The sequence below is a fragment of the Salvelinus alpinus genome, chromosome 31 (genome assembly GCF_045679555.1).
Source record: "Salvelinus alpinus chromosome 31, SLU_Salpinus.1, whole genome shotgun sequence".
Lineage (NCBI taxonomy): Eukaryota > Metazoa > Chordata > Actinopteri > Salmoniformes > Salmonidae > Salvelinus > Salvelinus alpinus.
In genome coordinates this window covers 1,508,918-1,530,018 of record NC_092116.1, presented here as the reverse complement: position 1 = coordinate 1,530,018, position 21,101 = coordinate 1,508,918, and the positions used below count along the sequence as shown (strand labels likewise).

Here is a 21,101-nt window from a genome sequence, read left to right as displayed (position 1 = left end):
TCAGCCAGCCCCATAGGAACAGAAATAGTGATGTCAAATGTTCTCAAAGTTGTAAATGGCAGTGGAATGACCATCTCGGAGTTGCCTCTTCACTGTTGATCTTGAGACTGGTGTTTTGTGGGTACTATTTAATGAAGCTGCATGTTGAGGACTTGTGAGGAGTCTGTTTCTCAAACTAGATACATTAATGTACTTGTCCTCTTGCTCATTTGTGCACCGGGGCCTCCCACTCTTTCTATTCTGGTTAGAGCCAGTTTGCGCTGTTCTTTGAAGGGAGTAGCACACAGCGTTGTACGAGATCTTCAGTTTCTTGGAAATTTCTCGCATGGAATAGCCTTAATTCTTTAGAACAAGAATAGACTGACGAGTTTCAGAAGAAAGTTCTTTGTTTCTGGCCATTTTGAGCCTGTAATCGAACCCACAAATACTGATGCTCCAGATACTCAACTAGTCTAAAGAAGGACCGTTTTATTGCTTCTTTAAGATTGCTGTACATCAGCGGAACCCATCCAACTTGAAGGTGCTGGAGCAGTTTTGCCTTGAAGAATGGGCAAAAATCTCAGTGGCTAGATGTACCAAGCTTATAGAGACATACTCCAAGAGACTTGCAGCTGTAATTGCTGCAAAAGGTGGCTCTACAAAGTTTTGACATGGGGGGTGAATAGTTTTGCACACACACGTTTTTTGTTTTTTTTGCCTTGTTTGCTACACAATAAAAATGATTTTGTATCTTCAAAGTGGTAGGCATGTTGTGTAAATCAAATGATACAAACCCCCCAAAAATCAATTTTAATTCCAGGTTGTAAGGCAACAAAATAGGAAAAATGTCAAAGGGAGTGAATAATTTTGCAAGCCACTGCATCTGTACAGCTGCCATTTCCCCCCCCCCTGTTTTTCCTACTAGCGTTTTGTTTCTCCTCCAATCTTTTCCAGGTACACATGCTGTTCTTCCTTTATAAAAGCGTGCATCACAACTTTGTTCAGTTGCACAATTTCTCTCGTTCATTTTTGCTTGTAAATGTCCACACTCACCGAAAATGACATTTGGTAGCTACTTGTTATGCTTCTATGACTTTGAGCTGGATTTGCCTGTCTTTGTAAATCATTTCTGTATTGTTATAATCTCAACCCGGCACAGCCAGAAGAGGACTGGCCACCTCTCAGAGCCTGGTTCCTCTCTAGGTTTCTTCCTAGGTTTTGGCATTTCTAGGGAGTTTTTCCTAGCCACCGTGCTTCTACACCTGCATTGCTTGCTGTTTGGGGTTTTAGGCTGGGTTTTTGAACAGCACTTTGAGATATCAGCTGATGTAAGAAGGGCTATATTAATACATTTGATTTGATGAGACATGTTACACTGGTTACAGCACAATCCACATCCTGTGCTGTACCCCTTGACTTTTACCCCAAAAAATTTACGTTACAGCCTTATTCTAATAGTTTTTTTTATCCTCAGTAATCTACACACAATACCCCATAATGACCAAGGGAAAACTTGTTTTTAGAAATCTTTGCAACTGTATTAACTATTCAGATCCTTTGATATGAGACTCGACATTGAGCTTGGAGTCCACCTGTGGTAAATTCAATTGACTGGACATGATTTGGAATGGTACACACCTGTCTATATAAGGTCCCACAGTTGACAGTGCATGTCAGAGCAGATGCCAAGCCATGAGGTCAAAGGAATTGTCCATAGCGCTCCGAGACAGGATTGTACGAGGTACCAAAACATTTTTGCAGCATTGAAAGTCCTCAAGATCACTGTGGCCTCCTCTGTTCTTAAATGGAAGAAGTTTTGAACCACCAAGACTTTTCCTATAGCTGGCCGCCCGTCCAAACTGAACAATCGGAGGAGAAGGGCCTTGGTCAGCACCCTTGTGGGGCCCCAGTGTTGAGGGTCAGTGAAGTGGATATGTTGTTTCCTACCTTTACCACCTGTGGGCGGCCTGTCAAAGTCCTGGACCCAGTTGCACAGGTTGGGGTTGAGACCCAGGGCCTCCAGTTTGGAGGGTACTATGGTGTTGAATCCTGAGCTGTAGTCAATGAGCAGCATTCTTACATACATTGGGGAGAACAAGTATTTGATACACTGCCAATTTTGCAGGTTTTCCTACTTACAAAGCATGTAGAGGTCTGTCATTTTTATCATAGGTACACTTCAACTGTGAGAGACGGAATCTAAAACAAAAATCCAGAAAATGTCATTGTATGATTTTTAAGTAATTAATTTGCATTTTATTGCATGACATAAGTATTTGATACATCATTAAAGCAGAATTTAATATTTGGTACAGAAACCTTTGTTTGCAATTACAGAGATCATAAGTTTCCTGTAGTTCTTGACCAGGTTTGCACACACTGCAGCAGGGATTTTGGCCCACTCCTCCATAAATCCTGCTTGGAAATTAGTGTCTGTGTTGTTTATGTTTACTCAAGCAAGGTCCTCAAAAGGGACTTCAGCTAAGTGTTCCCTGATTGGGCAAAATGGGTGAGGATTGTTGATTATCCCTATTTCTAGTGTGCCACCGAGGAGATTCTTAATCCAAAACATTAAAGACGGCCTCAAGTTCTCCTTATTGAGGACAAGTTAACGAGGCTGATGCTCATTGCAAGCTGCACCAAGGAGTTGGACAGTTTTGACTTCCCAACAGCAGCAGCTCACTTTGAGCAGGCAAAGCATTGTAAAATAAGCTTTCTCTCAATGAACCAGCTTTAACGAATTTCATTTACACTGAACAAAAATATAAACACACCATGTAAAGTGTTGGTCCCATGTGTCATGTGCTGAAATAAAAGATCCCAGAAATGTTCCATCCGCACAAATGTTATTTCTCAAATTTGTTTACATCCCTGTTGGTGAGCAGTTCTCCTTTGCCAAGATAATCCATCCACCTGACAAGTGTGGCATATTAAGAAGCAGATGAAATGAACATTAACATTCTGCAGCGATACGCCATCCCATCCGGTTTGCGCTTAGTGGGACTATCATTTGTTTTTCAACAGGACAATGACCCAAAACACACCTCCAGGCTGTGTAAGGGCTATTTGACCAAGAAGGAGAGTGATGGAGTGCTGCATCAGCTAACCTGGCCTCCACAATCACCAGACCTCAACCCAAGACTGTTGAAAAAGCATTCCAGGTTAAGCTGTTTGAGAGAATGCCAAGAGTGTGCAAAGCTGTCAAGGCAATTGGTGGCAACTTTGAAGAATCACTTTTTTTGCTTACTACAGGTTTCCATATGTTATTTCATAGTTTTGATGTCTTCACTATTCTACAATGTAGAAAATAGAAAGAATAAAGGAAAACCCTTGAATGAGTAGGTGTGACCAAACTTTAGACTGGTACTGGAGGTACTGAATGTCATTTTGGACATTTACAAGCGGATGTGAATGAGAGACGTTGTACAAATGAACAAAGTTGTGGCGCATTCTTGTCTGAAGGAAGAACAGTACTGCCTCTAAAGCAGCATGTGTACACACTGTGTCTGTTTGGAGTCGCTAGGGAGGTTGGCCTGCATGCTCTGCTAGGAGAAGATGGGGGAGGAGAGCACACTGGCCCGAGAATGGAGAGGGGAAAAACGCAAGGAAATCAAAAGATAACACAGAACTCATCCAAAGGATTTTGACTTCTCAAACATGCAGAAGCTTACACAATATGATGCCCCGTCACCTTATTAATTCAGTAGCTTACTTATAAGTAGGAAGTTAAACTTAGGGGTCACGTTAATGGATAATTCTATCTTTTTTCATGCATTTTTAAAATATATTTTTTAACACTTCAGAAATATTTTGCTGCGTTTGGTAAACACAGATCGTAAATGCCTCTTATTGTAATTTGTGCTCGGCATTAGAGATTGTTTTGCTTCAGTTGCACTTCTCCACTCGGGTGAGAATTCATGAACGGGCATTTTTTCAGCAGACCGGGCTCTGACTTTTGTTCTGTGTTTTTCTCGGGTGTAGCCAGCCTTCTTTTCTCCAGTACAAGAAAAACATTAGGAGAAGTAGCTGGCTACATTCTTTCTATGATAAACATTAGAAGTATGATGGCCTTGCGTCGTTTTTGCGAAGAAATACCTTGCTTTTTCATTGTAAGCTCATTTACCTGTGTGGCAGTAGCATTGCACTTCTGTTGTCATCTAATGAAAATGAAGCTGTTTTCTGCCTGAATTTTCTGTGAAGGAAAACTATAGTTGCACGTCCCTGATCACCGCTATTGACGCAAAAAAGCACTGGCTTTCAATATAAAATTGCGATCCCTGTCATTACACAGCTGGACTCACCTGCTCCCGCTTTCTCCCATTGTGCTATTTACAAACAGACATGAGACTGGCTCGACTGACTTGTAGGGAACTATGGTAAGCTTCATAATGTCAAATAATGTGACAGGTGACATGAACGCGATCTGCTTTATCTCCTAACATATTGCACAAGTTGACTGCAGGTATTTTCATAAAAAGTAGCTACAAATATGAAAATGTATTGGAAAAACTTCAAATAAATATTTTTGACGGTATTGAAAAACCATCTCGTGGCTATTTACAAATAACCCGGTATATACGGTATACCACCCAAGCTTAATTAACAGTGGTTGTGCCCATAGAAATAACATGGCTTGGGTGCACGGGGGTGAGTGAGATGTTTCCCAATGCTGGAAGAGGGGCCTAAGGGAAAAAGTTTGGGAACCAATGTTCTATGCTAAATGGTTTTTGTTTATGATATTCATGTATGATTTATAGCAGGGATGAAGATGCAACAGGCAATTTTTTGCTTTTCAATGAAACCTTTCATGTTGGTATTAGAACGTTGTTCTACTTCATTTTATTAAAATTTTACAGGCCAATTTCTATTCTGTTAAGATGAATTACAGTAATCTAAATGTGATTTTGAGCACAGTGGGTGGATGCCCTAATGTGTTACGCATCCAATGCATAAAATCTTGCCGGTCATGTCCGGGCGCCAAATTTTCCTAACGGGAACCCTGCTATATGTATATAGTCAGCGGCTAGTGTGTGTGTGTGTGTGTGTGTGTGTGTCTCCCTGAGTCATTCATCTAACCAACAAAACCATATGAAGGTGAATGATGACTTTCTCCCAGACCTCTTTGTAGACCTCTTTGTCTCACAGATTGTTACTGGTCTGACAATCTGTTCATTTATCCTATTTAATCAAGTCTGAATCCTTTTCCCCTTTCCTGTGTCATTGTAATAGGTCACTTTTTGTCTCATCAGTATCATTGATTGTGATAGGTCTTTTTTTGTTTCTATGGCTTTATAATGATGGTTGTCGGTGATTTGGTTCTATTTGTCTTATTTCAGTATCGTTAATGGTTATTGATTTATTTTTGTGTCTCATGGCAATATTATTGAATGTGAGTGGTTGTCGTTGTCCAATATGACTGTTGTTGGGTCCTTCTTGTTTCAGACCTGTCGAAGAACCGTCTCTGCGAGCTGCCAGAGGAGCTGTGCCAGTTCATCTCCTTGGAGACGCTCAGCCTACACCATAACTGTATTCGCTCCCTGACCCCCAGCCTTTGTCATCTACAGGCTCTCACTTACCTTAACCTCAGGTGACACATACACACGCCGGTGGCACAAACCACTTTTCAAGTCGTTGCACCCGTTCAGTTGCCTGCTTGTGCATGTATGACTTTTCGTCATTGTTCTGTGTGTCTCCGTCCTTGCAGCCGTAACCTTATCTCCAACCTGCCTCCCTCGGTGTGTCAGCTCCCCCTCCTGCGAGTCCTGATCGTCAGCAACAACAAGTTGTTGGTCCTGCCCGCCTCCATACACACCCTCACACACCTCCGACAGCTGGTATGTAGTAACATATACCCATGCCTCAATTTACCCCACTACCACACAGGGCTCTCTGATCTCGCTCTGTCTTTTTCTCTAGGTATCTCTCTCTCCTTTTGCCATCTTTGCTCTAGCTATATCTCTTGCAGTCTTTAATTATTGCGGTCACGTTTACTTTAGGTACTCTATCTGTTCCTCTCTTCACAATCTCCTGCTCTCATTTTTTTATTTCTGCCCTCTCTGGCTGACTCTCACACCTTGTGAGATAATCACAACTTGATTATTTGGTTTCCCATCTCCCGCTCCTGTAGGATGTGAGTTGTAATGATCTGCAGTGTCTGCCGGTGGAGCTGGGTCAGCTGGAGTGCCTGAGAGACCTCAACCTGAGAAGGAATCGGCTCACCACGCTGCCCAAAGGCAAGACACACACACCTGACCTTTGACCCCTTCATACACCCTATACACCCCACCTCCGTGCTTCAGTGTCTCCCTGAAACCCCCCCCCCAAAAAATAAAGTTCTTTGGCCTGTATACCACGATCCACCTCCCGGCTTCTGTGTCCCGACTCCCCACTAAGTCTCTCAATAGCTGTCTCTGATCCCTTACATACAGTAAGCATACCATCATGGCTTCAACTTCTATGCTTTATACGCTGTATACACTAACCCTACACATACCTTATCTAAGTCCTTGACAGTTCTCCAAGCTCAAGTCCCCTTTGCCTAAATACATTTACTGACACATACATTTACTAATATTCTTAAAACAAATCTTAAAATGTGACGGTCTGACCCCTTTTCTCAGAATTGGGCTACTCTGTACCTAATATTGTTATTGACCCTAGAGTTGAACCCTTGACTTTCCGAGTCTGCTGTAATGCCCCCGATGACTCTCGCCCCTTTTTTCCCCTGTAAGTCCACCTTTTCCCGAACCTAGTTGTTGACGCGCTACTTCCACCACTGACTCCTTTCTAACGCTTAACCGCTCTTTAACTCAGTTCTCAAACACACCAGACAACCCCAGAAGTACCACTACCAGATGCTTTAGCACAAACAAACCCTACGGTAATATTAAACAACATAGCACTGAAATCGCACAGCACAACCTGGCTGCCTGTGACGGTATGTCCCGTAAGGTACCAGTATAGCTCTGGCCTCACAGCACCTCTCCATTCTCCAATCCTGCCTTGAGCTCTCCTAAAAACTCCAACCTATTGACTACAGGCTCTCAATGCAAGATAACTTAGGTTACCACTAACACTGTAGTTCCTCCTTCATATGAGTCGAAACAGTTTGAGAAGTGATGATCGAGGCCTTATTTGAATTGAATTCAACAGAAATGCTAAACCATAGTTTAATTTAAAGCATTGAATTGCTACTGCCTAAAGTTTATTTTATTATTTCCCATGATACGCTAATTTCCATGATGATTAGATATCAGCTCGATATTAAACTACACCCTCCCTCTCAGAGTTGTCCGAGTTGCCCCTGGTCCGGTTAGACGTTTCCTGTAACTGCATCTCCCACGTGCCCGTGTGCTACCGCCACCTGCGCCACCTCCAGACCATTGTATTGGACAACAACCCCTTGCAACAGCCGCCGGCCCAGGTCTGTTCCAAGGGGAAGTACCACATTTTCAAGTTCCTCAACATCGAGGCCTGCAAGAGGAACCAGGAGGAACTGGAGAGAGCCCTGAGACCCACCGGGTTCAACAGCTGGTGAGAGGGATGGGAGAGAGGGGAGAGAGGGGGGGGGGGGGGGGTGTATTTGGAGAGAGATGATCTAAATGGCTTAACTTCATTTTATTATCATTATAAGAGATGAGTAAGGGAGAGGTGGAGGGAGGAGAGTGGGAGAGGATGGGAGGATATAGAGCAGTTGATTCTCCTGTACTATTGTATACTTTTTAACCGTGTGTGTGTTTACTGGTGTTTGTACTTGTGTACTGGTGTGTGTGTTTGTGTGTGTGTGTGTGTGTATGTGTACTGGGGTAGTGTGTGTACAGGGGTAGTGTGTGTACTGGGGGGTGTGTGTGTTTACTGGGGGGGGGGGGGGGGGGTGTACGGGGGGGGTGTGTACTGGGGTGTGTGTGTGTACTGGGGTGTGTGTGTGTACTGGGGTGTGTGTGTGTACTGGGGTGTGTGTGTGTGTACTGGGGTGTGTGTGTGTGTACTGGGGTGTGTGTGTGTGTGTGTGTGTGTACTGGGGTGAGTGTGTGTGTGTACTGGTGTGTGTGTGTGTGTACTGGGGTGTGTGTGTGTGTGTACTGGGGTGTGTGTGTGTGTGTGTGTACTGGGGTGTGTGTGTGTGTGTGTACGTACGTGGGGGGGGGGTGTGTGTGTGTGTGTGTGTGTGTGGTGTGTGTGTGTGTACTGGGGGGTGGGTGTGTGTGTGTGTACTGGGGTGTGTGTGTGTGTGTACGTACTGGGGTGTGTGTGTGTGTACGTACTTGGGTGTGTGTGTGTGTACTGGGGGGGGGGGGGGGTGTACGTACTGGGGCGTGTGTATACGTACTGGGACGTGTGTGTGTGTGTACTGGGGTACTTGTGTGTGTACTGGTGTGTGCATGTCCGATATGTATGTATACAGACCAGGTGAATGACCAGGTGAATCCAGGTGAAAGCTATTATCCCTTATTGATGGCATTTGTTAAATCCACTTCAATCAGTGTAAATGAAGGGGAGGAGACAGGTTAAAGAAGGATTTTTAAGCTTCGGGTCAATTGAGACATGACTGAATGGTTAAGACAAAATATTTAAGTGCCTTTGAACGGGGTATGGTAGTAGGTGCCAGGCTCACCGGTTTAAATGTATCAAGATCTGCAATGCTGCTAAGTTTAACGCTGTAAAATGGTCCACCACCCAAAGAACATCCAGCCAACTTGACACAACTGTGGGAAGCATTGGAGTCAACATGGTCCAGCATCCCTGTGGAACACCTCCGACACCTTGTAGAGTCCATGCCTCGACCAATTGAGGCTGTTCTGAGGGCAAAGGGGCGGGGGGGTACAACTCAATATTAGGAAGGTGTTCATTGTATGTGTGTGTCTGATATACAGTATGTGTGTGTGTACTGATGCGTGTCCTATCTTCCGTGTCTCCCTGCAGTCTGTCACACCAGGAGCTGTTCTCTGGTCAGTATGGAGGTCTGGACTCTGGCTTCAACAGTGTGGACAGTGGGAGCAAGAGATGGTCCGGGAACAAGGTGAGACAACAGGGATCTGAGAGAGCGATAGTCCTTGGTTTTAATACCTTGCAATTTATATTTTGTCTTATTGTGTGAGGCCATCATAATAGCCAAACAGTCATAATCGTTGGAGGTCTACACAGATGTCTTAAACCTTAAGTCAAATGTCTCAGACATGTCTCACTCTCTCCCTTTTCACCTGTTGTGTACTGTGTGTCTTACTCTCTCCCCCCAAATCGGTGTGTCCAGTCTGCAGATGACTTCTCAGAGCTGTCCCTATGCATGGCTGAGCTCACCAGAGACCAGAGGAACCTGGAGGAAGAGGTGGAGGCGGAGGAGGACTCTCCCCTCACAGAGACCCCAGACAGGGGTGAGGAGCGGGCTCTAACTACTTAAAACCATCACACATTACATCAGTCAGTTACACAGTCAGTCAGTTAGTCAGTGACTAAAAAGCATGCTCACTGGAGATTCTCCATTGAAATATGTGTCTGGGGAAACCAGCCATAAAACCGTTAGGGGAGAATGAGAAGCTCAGAAATAAATGATGGGATTTATTTTTCAGACTTGTTATATAGTTCATATACTCAATCCCCTAATAAAGTTTTACCGTATTGATACACACCCTAAACCATGAGAAATTAAATATTAGCCCACTCACTGAGGAAAGAAAGGGAGAAATAAGCGTATTGTAACAAAACATGATTTTATTTTCAGACAGACAGCACTCTGTTTTCCAAAATCTCTTTCATATCCTCCTCTCCAACCTCTATTAGAGGCTACACTGTTTATATACCCTTCCAGACATTCCTTAATGTTATTTTACTGTCTGTAATAGCTTTCATCCTCCGTCTACCTTCTACCCCTCCTCCCTCCCCCTCTTTTCTTTGTTTTCACAGTGAATGGGGAGGCAGAGCCGGTGGTTCTCATAGACGGCAGTGTCACCGAGGAGGAAGAAGAGAAGTGCAGGACAAATCATCCCACTCCCCCGCGTGTTAGGAGGATGCCTTTATAAATGCTTTATTAACTTTTATAAAGATGTTATGAATGTCTTATGGCTAGTGGATGGGTATCTAACAGCGTCATGGTGTTTTTCTCAGGAGAAGACCGGGAAGTCCTCACCACCTCCTCAATCACAAGACTCTTCTATAAGCAGGTGAGACACACACGACTCAACACTCATATGGTCACGTGAACATTGAATCTGCACCCTCAGCCATGTTCCCACAAGGTTTTGTGATTGTGGTGTTTGTGTGTCAGTGCCAATGAGTTTCGACTTTTCTGTTCCTGCGCCCGTTTCAGTGTGGATTCAGCAGTTTGACTGGCTGGCTTTGTGTTCACAGTTTCATATACAGCAACCGCCAGTCCGTTTTTCAGAGTGGAAAGGACAGATACTCTTTTTTATCACACTCTGTTTTTCTCTCGCTGCCTTGTTTTACAAGGTCACCCTCTCATCGAGTGTGTGAAATGTCAATAGACTACGGTTCCCATTACTTACACCACTCACTGACTGACTGGCCCAAGGGGAACACACACACACAACCAGGGGAAATCATTCACTCACTACGGCTTATAAAGAGAGACCACAACAATTCAGCTTACTTACTTACTAGTTTGTTCATTTTGGTGACTGGGTGATTGATGAGTGATTTACATTGAGGGTGAGGGTGCTGCATTCACACAGAGGGTTCCAACTGTTTGTCTCTGGTGGTTGGCTGCAGTGGTTAAATTGTGGATTGAAGAGTCATGGGTTGGAGTCCTGTGACTGTGAGAAGCTTCTGTTAGCAGGACATTGACACGATTATCTGACATCAAGCCACTCCAACCAACCGTCAATAGGAGGCTATGTTGACGCATAACAAAATATGACATCATCATAGAATGTTTGGTGTTTGCCATCAGTCTCATCTGTAACAGACACATGTTTTTGTCACCTATCACTCTCCCTTTTTCTTTTCTCTCTCTCTCTCTCTCCCTCTTTCTTTCTCTTTCTCTTCCCCCCCAGAACTAGTATCAGTGTGGAGGTAGGGGGCTGTGGAGGTAGGCCCCTGTCCCCCTCCAGTGTCACCCTGGAGGAGAGAAGGAGACCAGGCACCCTGCTCATCTGGCAAGAGAGGGAGAGGGCCCAGCAGCAGAAGAAAGACCACCTGGCCAGAGACAACAGGTTAGTAGAGGGAGCAAGTGAGTTTTATCATTCTTTGTACAATGGAAGGTTTGAGGCTGCACACAAAGCAATATACAGTTGCAGTCAAATATATTGGCACCCTTTAATGATTTCCATATTTCTTTTCAAATAAATTGAAATTTAGAACTTTTGGTGTTTACATGTGGATTTTTCACTTTAAAGTAATGGCCTGGATAGAAATCCAGGGCTTAAAAACAAAGGTGTCATTGTATGCTGACGATTCATGTTCTCTTTTAAATCAGCAATTCGGGTCTTTGCACAGCCTCAGAGGATCTAGATAATTTTTCTAACCTTTCTGGATTAAAACCGAATTATGTGTGCACAATATTACGTATTGGATCTCTAATATATATAACTTTTACATTTACCGTATAGTTTACCAATATAATGGTCTGATGGTGAAGTGGACATACTCTGTATTCGTATCCCGAAAGAAAGAAATGATCTCAGTGCAATACATTTGAATAGAAAGTTAGCCAAATTAGATAAGATTTTGCTACCATGGAATGGATAACACCTGTTTATTTGTGGAAAAATCACCCTGATTTAACTTTTTAGTCATATTCCAGTTTACCCAATTACTTATGGCCCTGCCTACACCAAACAACTTGTTTTTTAAATTATATGAGCAAAAGAATATTCAACTTTATTTGGAACGGCAAGCCAGACAAAATTAAATGGGCCTATTTATATAATGAATCTGAAATCAGCTATGCTAACATAATTGCAAAAGGGTTTTCTAGTGATCAATTAGCCTTTTAAAATTATAAACTTGGATTAGCTAACAACGTGCAATTGGAACATAGGAGTGATGGTTGCTGATAATGGGCCTCTGTACGCTTATGTAGATATTCCATAAAAAATCTGCCGTTTCCAGCTACAAAAGTCATTTACAAAATGAACAATGTCTACACTGTATTTCGGATCAATTTGATGTTATTTTCATGGACAAAAAATTAGCTTTTCTTTCAAAAACAAGGACATTTCTAAGTGACCCCAAACTTTTGAATGGTAGTTTATGGAGCTTGTTTTTGGTCTCAGGTTCAGGAATGGCTTTAAAAAATGCAACATTTACTTGGAGCTAACTCTGCAAATAGTACTGATGGGTGATTTGATAAGACATAGTCAATCAATCAATAATAATAATCTTAGCAAAGGTGTTTACATTGCATTTGGAAAGTATTCAGACCCCTTGAATTTTTTCACATTTTGTTACGTTACAGCCTTATTCTAAAATTGATTAAATAGTTTATTTCTCATCAATCCACACACAACCCCATAATGACAAAGCAAAAACAGGTTTATAGAAATGTTTGCAAATTATTTTTTATTTTTTTAAAGTAAAACTGAAATAAGACATTTACATAAGTATTCAGACCATTTAACTCAGTACTTTGTTGAAGCACCTTTGGCAGCAATTACAGCCTCGTCTTCTTGGGTATGACGCTACAAGCTTGGCACACCTGTATTTGGGGAGTTTCTCCCATCCTCTCGAACTCTGTCAGGTTGGATGGGGAGTGTTACTGAACAGCTATTTTCAGGTCTCTCCAGAGATGTTAGATCTGGTTCAAGTCCGGGTTTCCTGCTGGGCCACTCAAGGATAGGGCTGTTGCAGTGACCGTATGACCGCCACACTGGTGGTCACAGGTCAAGAATGCAGTCAAATTCCATGCGACCGTTTAGTCACGGTAATTAGGCTTCTCCAAGCTCTGATGCTGCTGATGGTCATTAGTAGCGTACCAAACTTGCTAATTGCCTGGTACTCAGCACTCTATTGTCAAATCAAATTGTATTTGTCACATGCGCCGAATACAACAACCTTACAGTGAAATGCTTTCTTACAAGCCCTTAACCAACAATACAGTTTTAAGTTCAGGAGTCTTATGGCTTGGGGGTAGAAGCTGTTAACCTGTTAGTGTGTAGGGGGCGCTATTTTCACTTTGGGAAGAAATCGTGCCCAATTTAAATGGCCTCGTACTCTATTCTAGATCGTACAATATGCATAGTATTATTACTATTGGATAGAAAACACTCTCAAGTTTCTAAAACCGTTTGAATTATATCTGTGAGTGAAACAGAACTCATTTGGCAGCAAACTTCCAGACAGGAAGTGAAAAATCTGAAAACGATGCTCTGTTCCAGGGCCTGCCTATTGAATTGCTTTATATTTATGGATTTGCATGCACTGCATACGCCTTCCACTAGATGTCAACAGGCAGTGGAAGGTGGAATGGGGTGTCTAGCTTGATCTGAGGTCGAACAAGAGCTCTTGGAATGACGTGTCCACAATTTCCTTTCTCTACCTAGGCGCGGGAAGGACCTTCCGATTTGTCTTCTGATAAGCGTTCGGTATACACGGCTAATATCTCCGGCTTTGTTTTTATTTGATACATATTAGAAAAACATCATAAAGTAGTTTTTTTCAACCTAGTTTCATCAGTTTATTTAACGTTTAATGGGTCTTTTGGAGTTTTCCGTTCTATGCGTCGAGAGGAGATGGACATGTTCGCGCCACATGGCTAGCTAAGGTTGCTAATTCGACAGGAGAGAAGGACATTCTAAAACCAAACAACGATTTATTCTGGACAAAGGACTCCTTGTACAAGATTCTGATGGAAGCTCAGGAAAAGTAAGAGCAATTTATGATGTTATTTCGTATTTCTGTGGAAAATGTTTAGTCCTATTATCCGCACTCTTTGCGGGCGCTGTCTCGCTATAACGTAAGCTGTTTGTTATGGTAAAGTTCATTTTAAAAATCTAACACGGCGGTTGCATTAAGAACTAGTGTATCTTTCATTTGCTATCCAACATGTATTTTTTAGTAAAGTTTATGATGAGTTATTTGGTCAGATTAGGTGAGTGTCAGAAATATATCCGGACATTCTGGGAAAAAGTTGCTACATTTTCAAAATGTATAACCACGGTTTTCAGCTCTAAATATGCAAATTTTCGAACAAAACATAAATGTTTTGTGTAACATCATGTTATAAGACTGTCATCTGATGAAGTTGTCCAAAGGTTAGTGATTTATTTTATATTTATTGCTGGTTTTTGCTAAAGCTATCTTTGCGGTGAATAAATGCGGTTGTGTGTTTGGCTATTGTGGTAAGCTAATATATTTCTATATTGTGTTTTCGCTGTAAAACACTTAAAAAATCGGAAATATTGGCTGGATTCACAAGATGTTTATCTTTCATTTGCTGTACACCATGTATTTTTCATAAATGTTTTATGATGAGTATTTATCTATTTCACGTTGCTCTCTGTAATTATTCTGGCTGCTTCGGTGCTATTTGTGATTGTAGCTGCAATGTAAAACTATGATTTATACCTCAAATATGCACATTTTTCGAACAAAACATAAATGTATTGTGTAACATGTTATAAGACTGTCATCTGATGAAGTTGTTTCTTGGTTAGTGACTAATTGTATCTATATTTTGTCGGTTTTTTGAAAGCTACCTATGCGGTGGATAAATAGCGTTGTGTGTTTGGCTATTGTGGTGAGCTAACATAAATATATATTGTGTTTTCGCTGTAAAACATTTTAAAAATCGGACATGTTGGCTGGATTCACAAGATGTTTATCTTTCATTTGCTGTATTGGACTTGTTAATGTGTGGAAGTTAAATATTTCAAAAAAAAAAAAAATTGAAATGTTGTGGGTGTTCCGCTAGCGGAACCCCGGGGCGAGAAAGGTTAAGAAGCCTTATGGACCTAGACTTGGTGCTCCGGTACCGCTTGCCGTGCGGTAGCAGAGACAACAGTCTATGACTAGGGTGGCTGAAGTCTGACAATTTTTAGGGCCTTCCTCTGACACCGCCTGGTATAGACGTCCTGGATGGCACGATGCTTGGCCCCAGTGACTGGGGCTCTTGAGTGGCGCAGCGGTCTAAGGCATTGCATCTCAGTGCTTGAGGCGTTAGTACAAACACCTTGGTTCAATTCCAGGCTGTATCACAACCGGCCGTGATTGGGAGTCCCATAGGGCGACGCACAATTGGTCCAGCGTCGTCCGGGTTTGGCCAGTGTGGGCCATCATTGTAAATAAGAATTTGTTATTAACTGACTTGCCTAGTTAAAAAAAAAATATATTTACTGGCCGAGCAGTTGCCATACCAGGCAGTGATGCAACCAGTCAGGATGCTCTTGATGGTGCATCTGTATAACCTTTTGAGGATCTGAGAACCCATGCCAAATCTTTTCAGTCTCCTGAGGGGGAATAGGCTTTGTCGTTCCCTCTTCACGACTGTCTTGATGTGTTTGGACCATGATAGTTTGTTGGTGATGTGGACACCAAGGAACTTGAAGCTCTCAACCTGCTCCACTACAGCCCCATAGATGAGAATAGGGGCATGCTCGATCCTCCTTTTCCTGTAGTCCACAATCATCTCCTTTGTCTTGATCACGTTGAGGGAGAGGTTGTTGTCCTGGCACCACGCAGCCAGGTCTCTGACCTCCTCCCTATAGACTGTCTCATCGTTGTCGGTGATCAGGCCTACCACTTGTGTCATCGGCAAACTTGATGATGGTGTTGGAGTCGTGCCTGGAGGGGACTGAGTACGCACCCCTGATGGTCCCCTGTGTTGAAGATCAGCGTGGGGGATGTGTTGTTACCTACCCTTACCACCTGGGGGCGGCCCGTCAGGATGTCCAGGATCCAGTTGAGGGAGGTGTTTAGTTCCAGAGTCCTTAGCTTCGTGATGAGCTTTGAGGGCACTATGGTGTTGAACGCTGAGCTGTAGTCAATGAATAGCATTCCCACACAAGTGTTTATTTTGTCCAAGTGGGAAAGGGCAGTGTGGAGTGCAAAGGAGATTGCATCATCTGTGAATCTGTTAGGGCGGTATGCAAGTTGATCTAGGATTGCAGGGATAATGGTATTGATGTGAGCCGTGACCAGCCTTTCAAAGCACTTCATGGCTACAGACGTGAGTGCTACGGGTCGGTAATCATTTAGGCAGTTTACCTGAGTGTTCTTGGGCACAGGGACTATTGTGGTATGCTTGACATATGTAGGTTTTACAGACTGTCAGGGACAGGTTGAAATTGTCAGTGAAGACACTTGCCAGTTGGTCAGCGCATGCCGGAGGACACGTCCTGGTAATCCGTCTGGCCCTGCAGCCTTGTGAATATTGACCTGTTTAACTTTTTCCGGCTCATTAGGACGCTAGCGTCCCACCTCGACAACATCCGGTGAAATTGCAGAGCGCGAAATTCAAAAAACAAAAGTAGTAATATTAAATATTCATAGAAATACAAGTGTTATACACCATTCTTTAGCTTAGAATCTTGGTAATCGATCCGCTAAGTCCGATTTACAATAGGCTTTACGGCGAAAGCATAGCATTTGATCGTCTGAGGACAGCGCCTCACCCACTTCCTGCAATAACATGAATTCATAACCTGCACAGATGTCACACAACTCAAAAATAGTGATAAAATAAATCACTTACCTTTGAAGATCTTCATCTTTTTGCAATCCAAAGGGTCCCAGTTACAAAATGAATGGTCGTTTTGTTCGATAAAGTCCTTTATATCCCAAAATCACAGTTTATTTGGCGCATTTGATTCAGAAATCCACCTGTTCCAACATGCCTTCAAAGGAATCTAAAAAGTTACCTGTAAAGTTTGTCCAAACAATTCAAACAACGTTTCTAATATGTAAATAATCGATAAAATTTAAGACGGAATATACGGTGTTCAATACCGGAGAAAAAGAACGCGGAGCGCGCACTCATTCACGCGTGCCTAAAGACTAGAGTCCTTCTGAGGGATACTTTGAAAGAATACGAATACTTAATTTTTTCAAAAGAACAAGCTTGAAACAATTTCTAAAGACTGTTGACATCTAGTGGAAGCAATAGGAACTGCAATCGAGGTCCTAACTATTAGACTTTCCCATAGAAAAGCATTAAAGTCCAATGACCTAAAAAAAAAAAATCCTGGATGGCTTGTCCACAGAGTTTTGCCTGCCAAATCAGTTCTGTTAAACTCAGACATTATTTTAACATTTTTTGAAACTTTAGAGTTTTTTCTATCCAAAACAACCATGCATATGCATATCCTTGCTTTTGGGCCTGAGTAACAGGCAGTTTACTTTGGGCACCTCAGTCATCCAAACTTCCGAATACTGCCCCCTAGCCTTAGAAAGCTAAAGGTCTTACTCACATTGGCTACGGAGAGTGTGATCACACAGTCGTCCAGAACAGCTGATTCTTTAATGCATGTTTTTCAGTGTTGCTTGCCTCGAAGCGAGCACAGATGTAATTTAGCTTGTCTGGTAGGCTTGTGTCACTTGGCAGCTTGCGTCTGTGCTTCCCTTCGTAGTTTGTAATAGTTTGCAAGCCCTGCCACATCTGATGAGCGTCGGAGCCAGTGTAGTACGATTCAATCTTAGTCCTGTATTAACGCTTTGCCTGTTTGATGGTTCGTTGGAGGGCATAGCGGGATTTCTTATAAACTTCTGGGTCAGAGTCCCACTGCTTGAAAGCAGCAGCTCTACCCTTTAGCTCACTGTGGATGTTGCCTGTAATCCATGGCTTCTGTTTGGGGTACGTACGTACAGTCACTGTGGGGACGATGTCAAATCAAATTTTATTTGTCACATACACATGGTTAGCAGATGTTAATGTGAGTGTAGCGAAATGCTTGTGCTTCTAGTTCCGACAATGCAGTAATAACCAACAAGTAATCTAACCTAACAATTCCACAATTACTACCTTATACACACAAGTGTAAAGGGATAAAGAATATGTACATAAAGATATATGAATGAGTGATGGTACAGAACGGCATAGGCAAGATGCAGTAGATGGTATAGAGTACAGTATATACATATGAGATGAGTAATGTAGGGTATGTAAACATAAAGTGGCATAGTTTAAAGTGGCTAGTGATACATGTATTACATAAAGATGGCAAGATGCAGTAGATGATATAGAGTACAGTATATACATATACATATGAGATGAGTAATGTAGGGTATGTAAACATTATATTAAGTGGCATTGTTTAAAGTGGCTAGTGGTACATTTTTACATAATTTCCATCAATTCCCATTATTAAAGTGGCTGGAGTTGAGTCAGTATGTTGGCAGCGGCCACTAAATGTTAGTGGTGGCTGTTTAACAGTCTGATGGCCTTGAGATTGAAAAAAAGCTTCTCAGTCTCTCGGTCCCTGCTTTGATGCACCTGTACTGACCTCGCCTTCTGGATGATAGCGGGGTGAACAGGCAGTGGCTTGGGTGGTTGTTGTCCTTGATGATCTTTATGGACTTCCTGTGACATCGGGTGGTGTAGGTGTCCTGGAGGGCAGGTAGTTTGTCCCCGGTGATGCGTTGTGCAGACCTCACTACCCTCTGGAGAGCCTTACGGTTGTGGGCGGAGCAGTTGCCGTACCAGGCGATGATACAGCCCGACAGGATGCTCTCGATTGTGCATCTGTAGAAGTTTGTGAGTGCTTTTGGTGACAAGCCGAATTTCTTCAGCCTCCTGAGGTTGAAGAGGCGCTGCTGCGCCTTCTTCACAACGCTGTCTGTGTGGGTGGACCAATTCAGTTTGTCCGTGATGTGTACACCGAGGAACTTAAAACTTTTCACCTTCTCCACTACTGTCCCGTCGATGTGGATAGGGGGGTGCTCCCTCTGCTGTTTCCTGAAGTCCACAATCATCTCCTTTGTTTTGTTGACGTTGAGTGTGAGGTTATTTTCCTGACACCACACTCCGAGGGCCCTCACCTCCTCCCTGTAGGCCGTCTCGTCGTTGTTGGTAATCAAGCCTACCACTGTAGTGTCGTCCGCAAACTTGATGATTGAGGTGTGGCCACGCAGTCGTGGGTGAACAGGGAGTACAGGAGAGGGCTCAGAACGCACCCTTGTGGGGCCCCGGTGTTGAGGATCAGCGGGGTGGAGATGTTGTTACCTACCCTCACCACCTGGGGGCGGCCCGTCAGGAAGTCCAGGACCCAGTTGCACAGGGCGGGGTCGAGACCCAGGGATGACGAGTTTGGAGGGTACTATGGTGTTAAATGCTGAGCTGTAGTCGATGAACAGCATTCTCACATAGGTATTCCTCTTGTCCAGATGGGTTAGGGCAGTGTGCAGTGTGGTTGCGATTGCGTCGTCTGTGGACCTATTGGGTCGGTAAGCAAATTGGAGTGGGTCTAGGGTGTCAGGTAGGGTGGAGGTGATATGGTCCTTGACTAGTCTCTCAAAGCACTTCATGATGACGGAAGTGAGTGCTACGGGGCGGTAGTCATTTAGCTCAGTTACCTTAGCTTTCTTGGGAACAGGAACAATGGTGGCCCTCTTGAAGCATGTGGGAACAGCAGACTGGGATAAGGATTGATTGAATATGTCCTTAAACACACCAGCCAGCTGGTCTGCGCATGCTCTGAGGACGCGGCTGGGAATGCTGTCTGGGCCTGCAGCCTTGCGAGGGTTAACACGTTTAAATGTTTTACTCACCTCGGCTGCAGTGAAGGAGAGCCCGCAGGTTTTGGTAGCGGGCTGTGCAGTGGCACTGTATTGTCCTCAAAGCGAGCAAAAAAGTTATTTAGCCTGTCTGGGAGCAAGACATCCTGGTCCGCGACGGGGCTGGTTTTCTTTTTGTAATCCGTGATTGACTGTAGACCCTGCCACATACCTCTTGTGTCTGAGCTGTTGAATTGCGACTCTACTTTGTCTCTATACTGGGACTTAGTTTGTTTGATTGCCTTGCGGAGAGAATAGCTACACTGTTTGTATTCGGTCATGTTTCCGGTCACCTTGCCCTGGTTAAAAGCAGTGGTTCGCGCTTTCAGTTTCACGCGAATGCTGCCGTCAATCTACGGTTTCTGGTTTGGGAATGTTTTAATCGTTGCTGTGGGTACGACATCGTCAATGCACTTTCTAATGAACTCGCTCACCGAATCAGCGTATTCGTCAATATTGTTGTTGGACGCAATGCGGAACATATCCCAATCCGCGTGATCGAAGCAGTCTTGAAGCGTGGAATCAGATTGGTCGGACCAGCGTTGAACAGACCTGAGCGAGGGAGCTTGTTGTTTTAGTTTCTGTTTGTAGGCTGGAAGCAACAAAATGGAGTCGTGGTCAGCTTTTCCGAAAGGAGGGCGGGGGAGGGCCTTATATGCGTCGCGGAAGTTAGTATAACAATGATCCAAAGTTTTACCAGCCCTGGTAGCAAAATCGATATGCTGATAGAATTTAGGGAGTTTTTGTTTTCAGATTAGCCTTGTTAAAATCCCCAGCTACGATGAATGCAGCCTCAGGGTGTGTGGTTTCCAGTTTACAAAGAGTCAGATAAAGTTCGTTCAGGGCCATCGATGTGTCTGCTTGGGGGGGAATATATACGGCTGTGATTATAATCGAAGAGAATTCCCTTGGTAGATAATGCGGTCGACATTTGATTGTGAGGAATTCTAGATCAGGTGAACAGAATGACTTGAGTTCCTGTATGTTGTTATGATCACACCACGTCTCGTTAATCATAAGGCATACACCCCCGCCCTTCTTCTTACCAGAAAGATGTTTGTTTCTGTCGGTGCGATGCGTGAAGAAACCAGCTGGCTGCACCGACTCCGTTAGCGTCTCTTGAGTGAGCCATGTTTCCGTGAAGCAGAGAACGTTACAATCTCTGATGTCTCTCTGAAATGTTACCCTTGCTCGTATTTCATCAACCTTATTGTCAAGAGACTGGACATTGGCGAGTAGTATGCTAAGGAGTGGAGCGCGATGTGCCCGTCTCCGAAGCCTGACCAGGAGACCGCCTCGTTTGCCCCTTTTACGGCGTCGCTTAGGGTCGCCGGCTGGGATCAGATCCATTGTATTGGGTGGAAGGCAAAACACTGGATCCGCTTCGGGAAAGTCATATTCCTGGTTGTAACGATGGTGAGTTGACGTTGCTTTTATATTCAGTAGTTCCTCCCGACTGTATC

The 21,101-nt window shown here is 43.6% G+C and overlaps 1 protein-coding gene across 5 annotated transcripts in view; it reads left to right on the top strand.

The window, feature by feature from the left end:
* Window positions 1-21,101, top strand: part of LOC139561131 (leucine-rich repeat and calponin homology domain-containing protein 4-like) — a 49,510-nt gene that overhangs the window by 12,155 nt on the left and 16,254 nt on the right. For 4 of the 5 annotated variants that reach the window (XM_071378020.1, XM_071378018.1, XM_071378019.1 and 1 more), the window contains exons 2-10: window positions 5,422-5,566; window positions 5,684-5,813; window positions 6,107-6,212; window positions 7,266-7,512; window positions 8,902-8,998; window positions 9,230-9,350; window positions 9,880-9,974; window positions 10,081-10,136; window positions 10,986-11,144. In XM_071378020.1, coding sequence (XP_071234121.1) covers window positions 5,422-5,566; window positions 5,684-5,813; window positions 6,107-6,212; window positions 7,266-7,512; window positions 8,902-8,998; window positions 9,230-9,350; window positions 9,880-9,974; window positions 10,081-10,136; window positions 10,986-11,144 — 1,156 coding nt within the window. The remainder of the gene's footprint in view (window positions 1-5,421; window positions 5,567-5,683; window positions 5,814-6,106; window positions 6,213-7,265; window positions 7,513-8,901; window positions 8,999-9,229; window positions 9,351-9,879; window positions 9,975-10,080; window positions 10,137-10,985; window positions 11,145-21,101) is intronic. The other variant, XM_071378017.1, reaches the window with a different exon arrangement.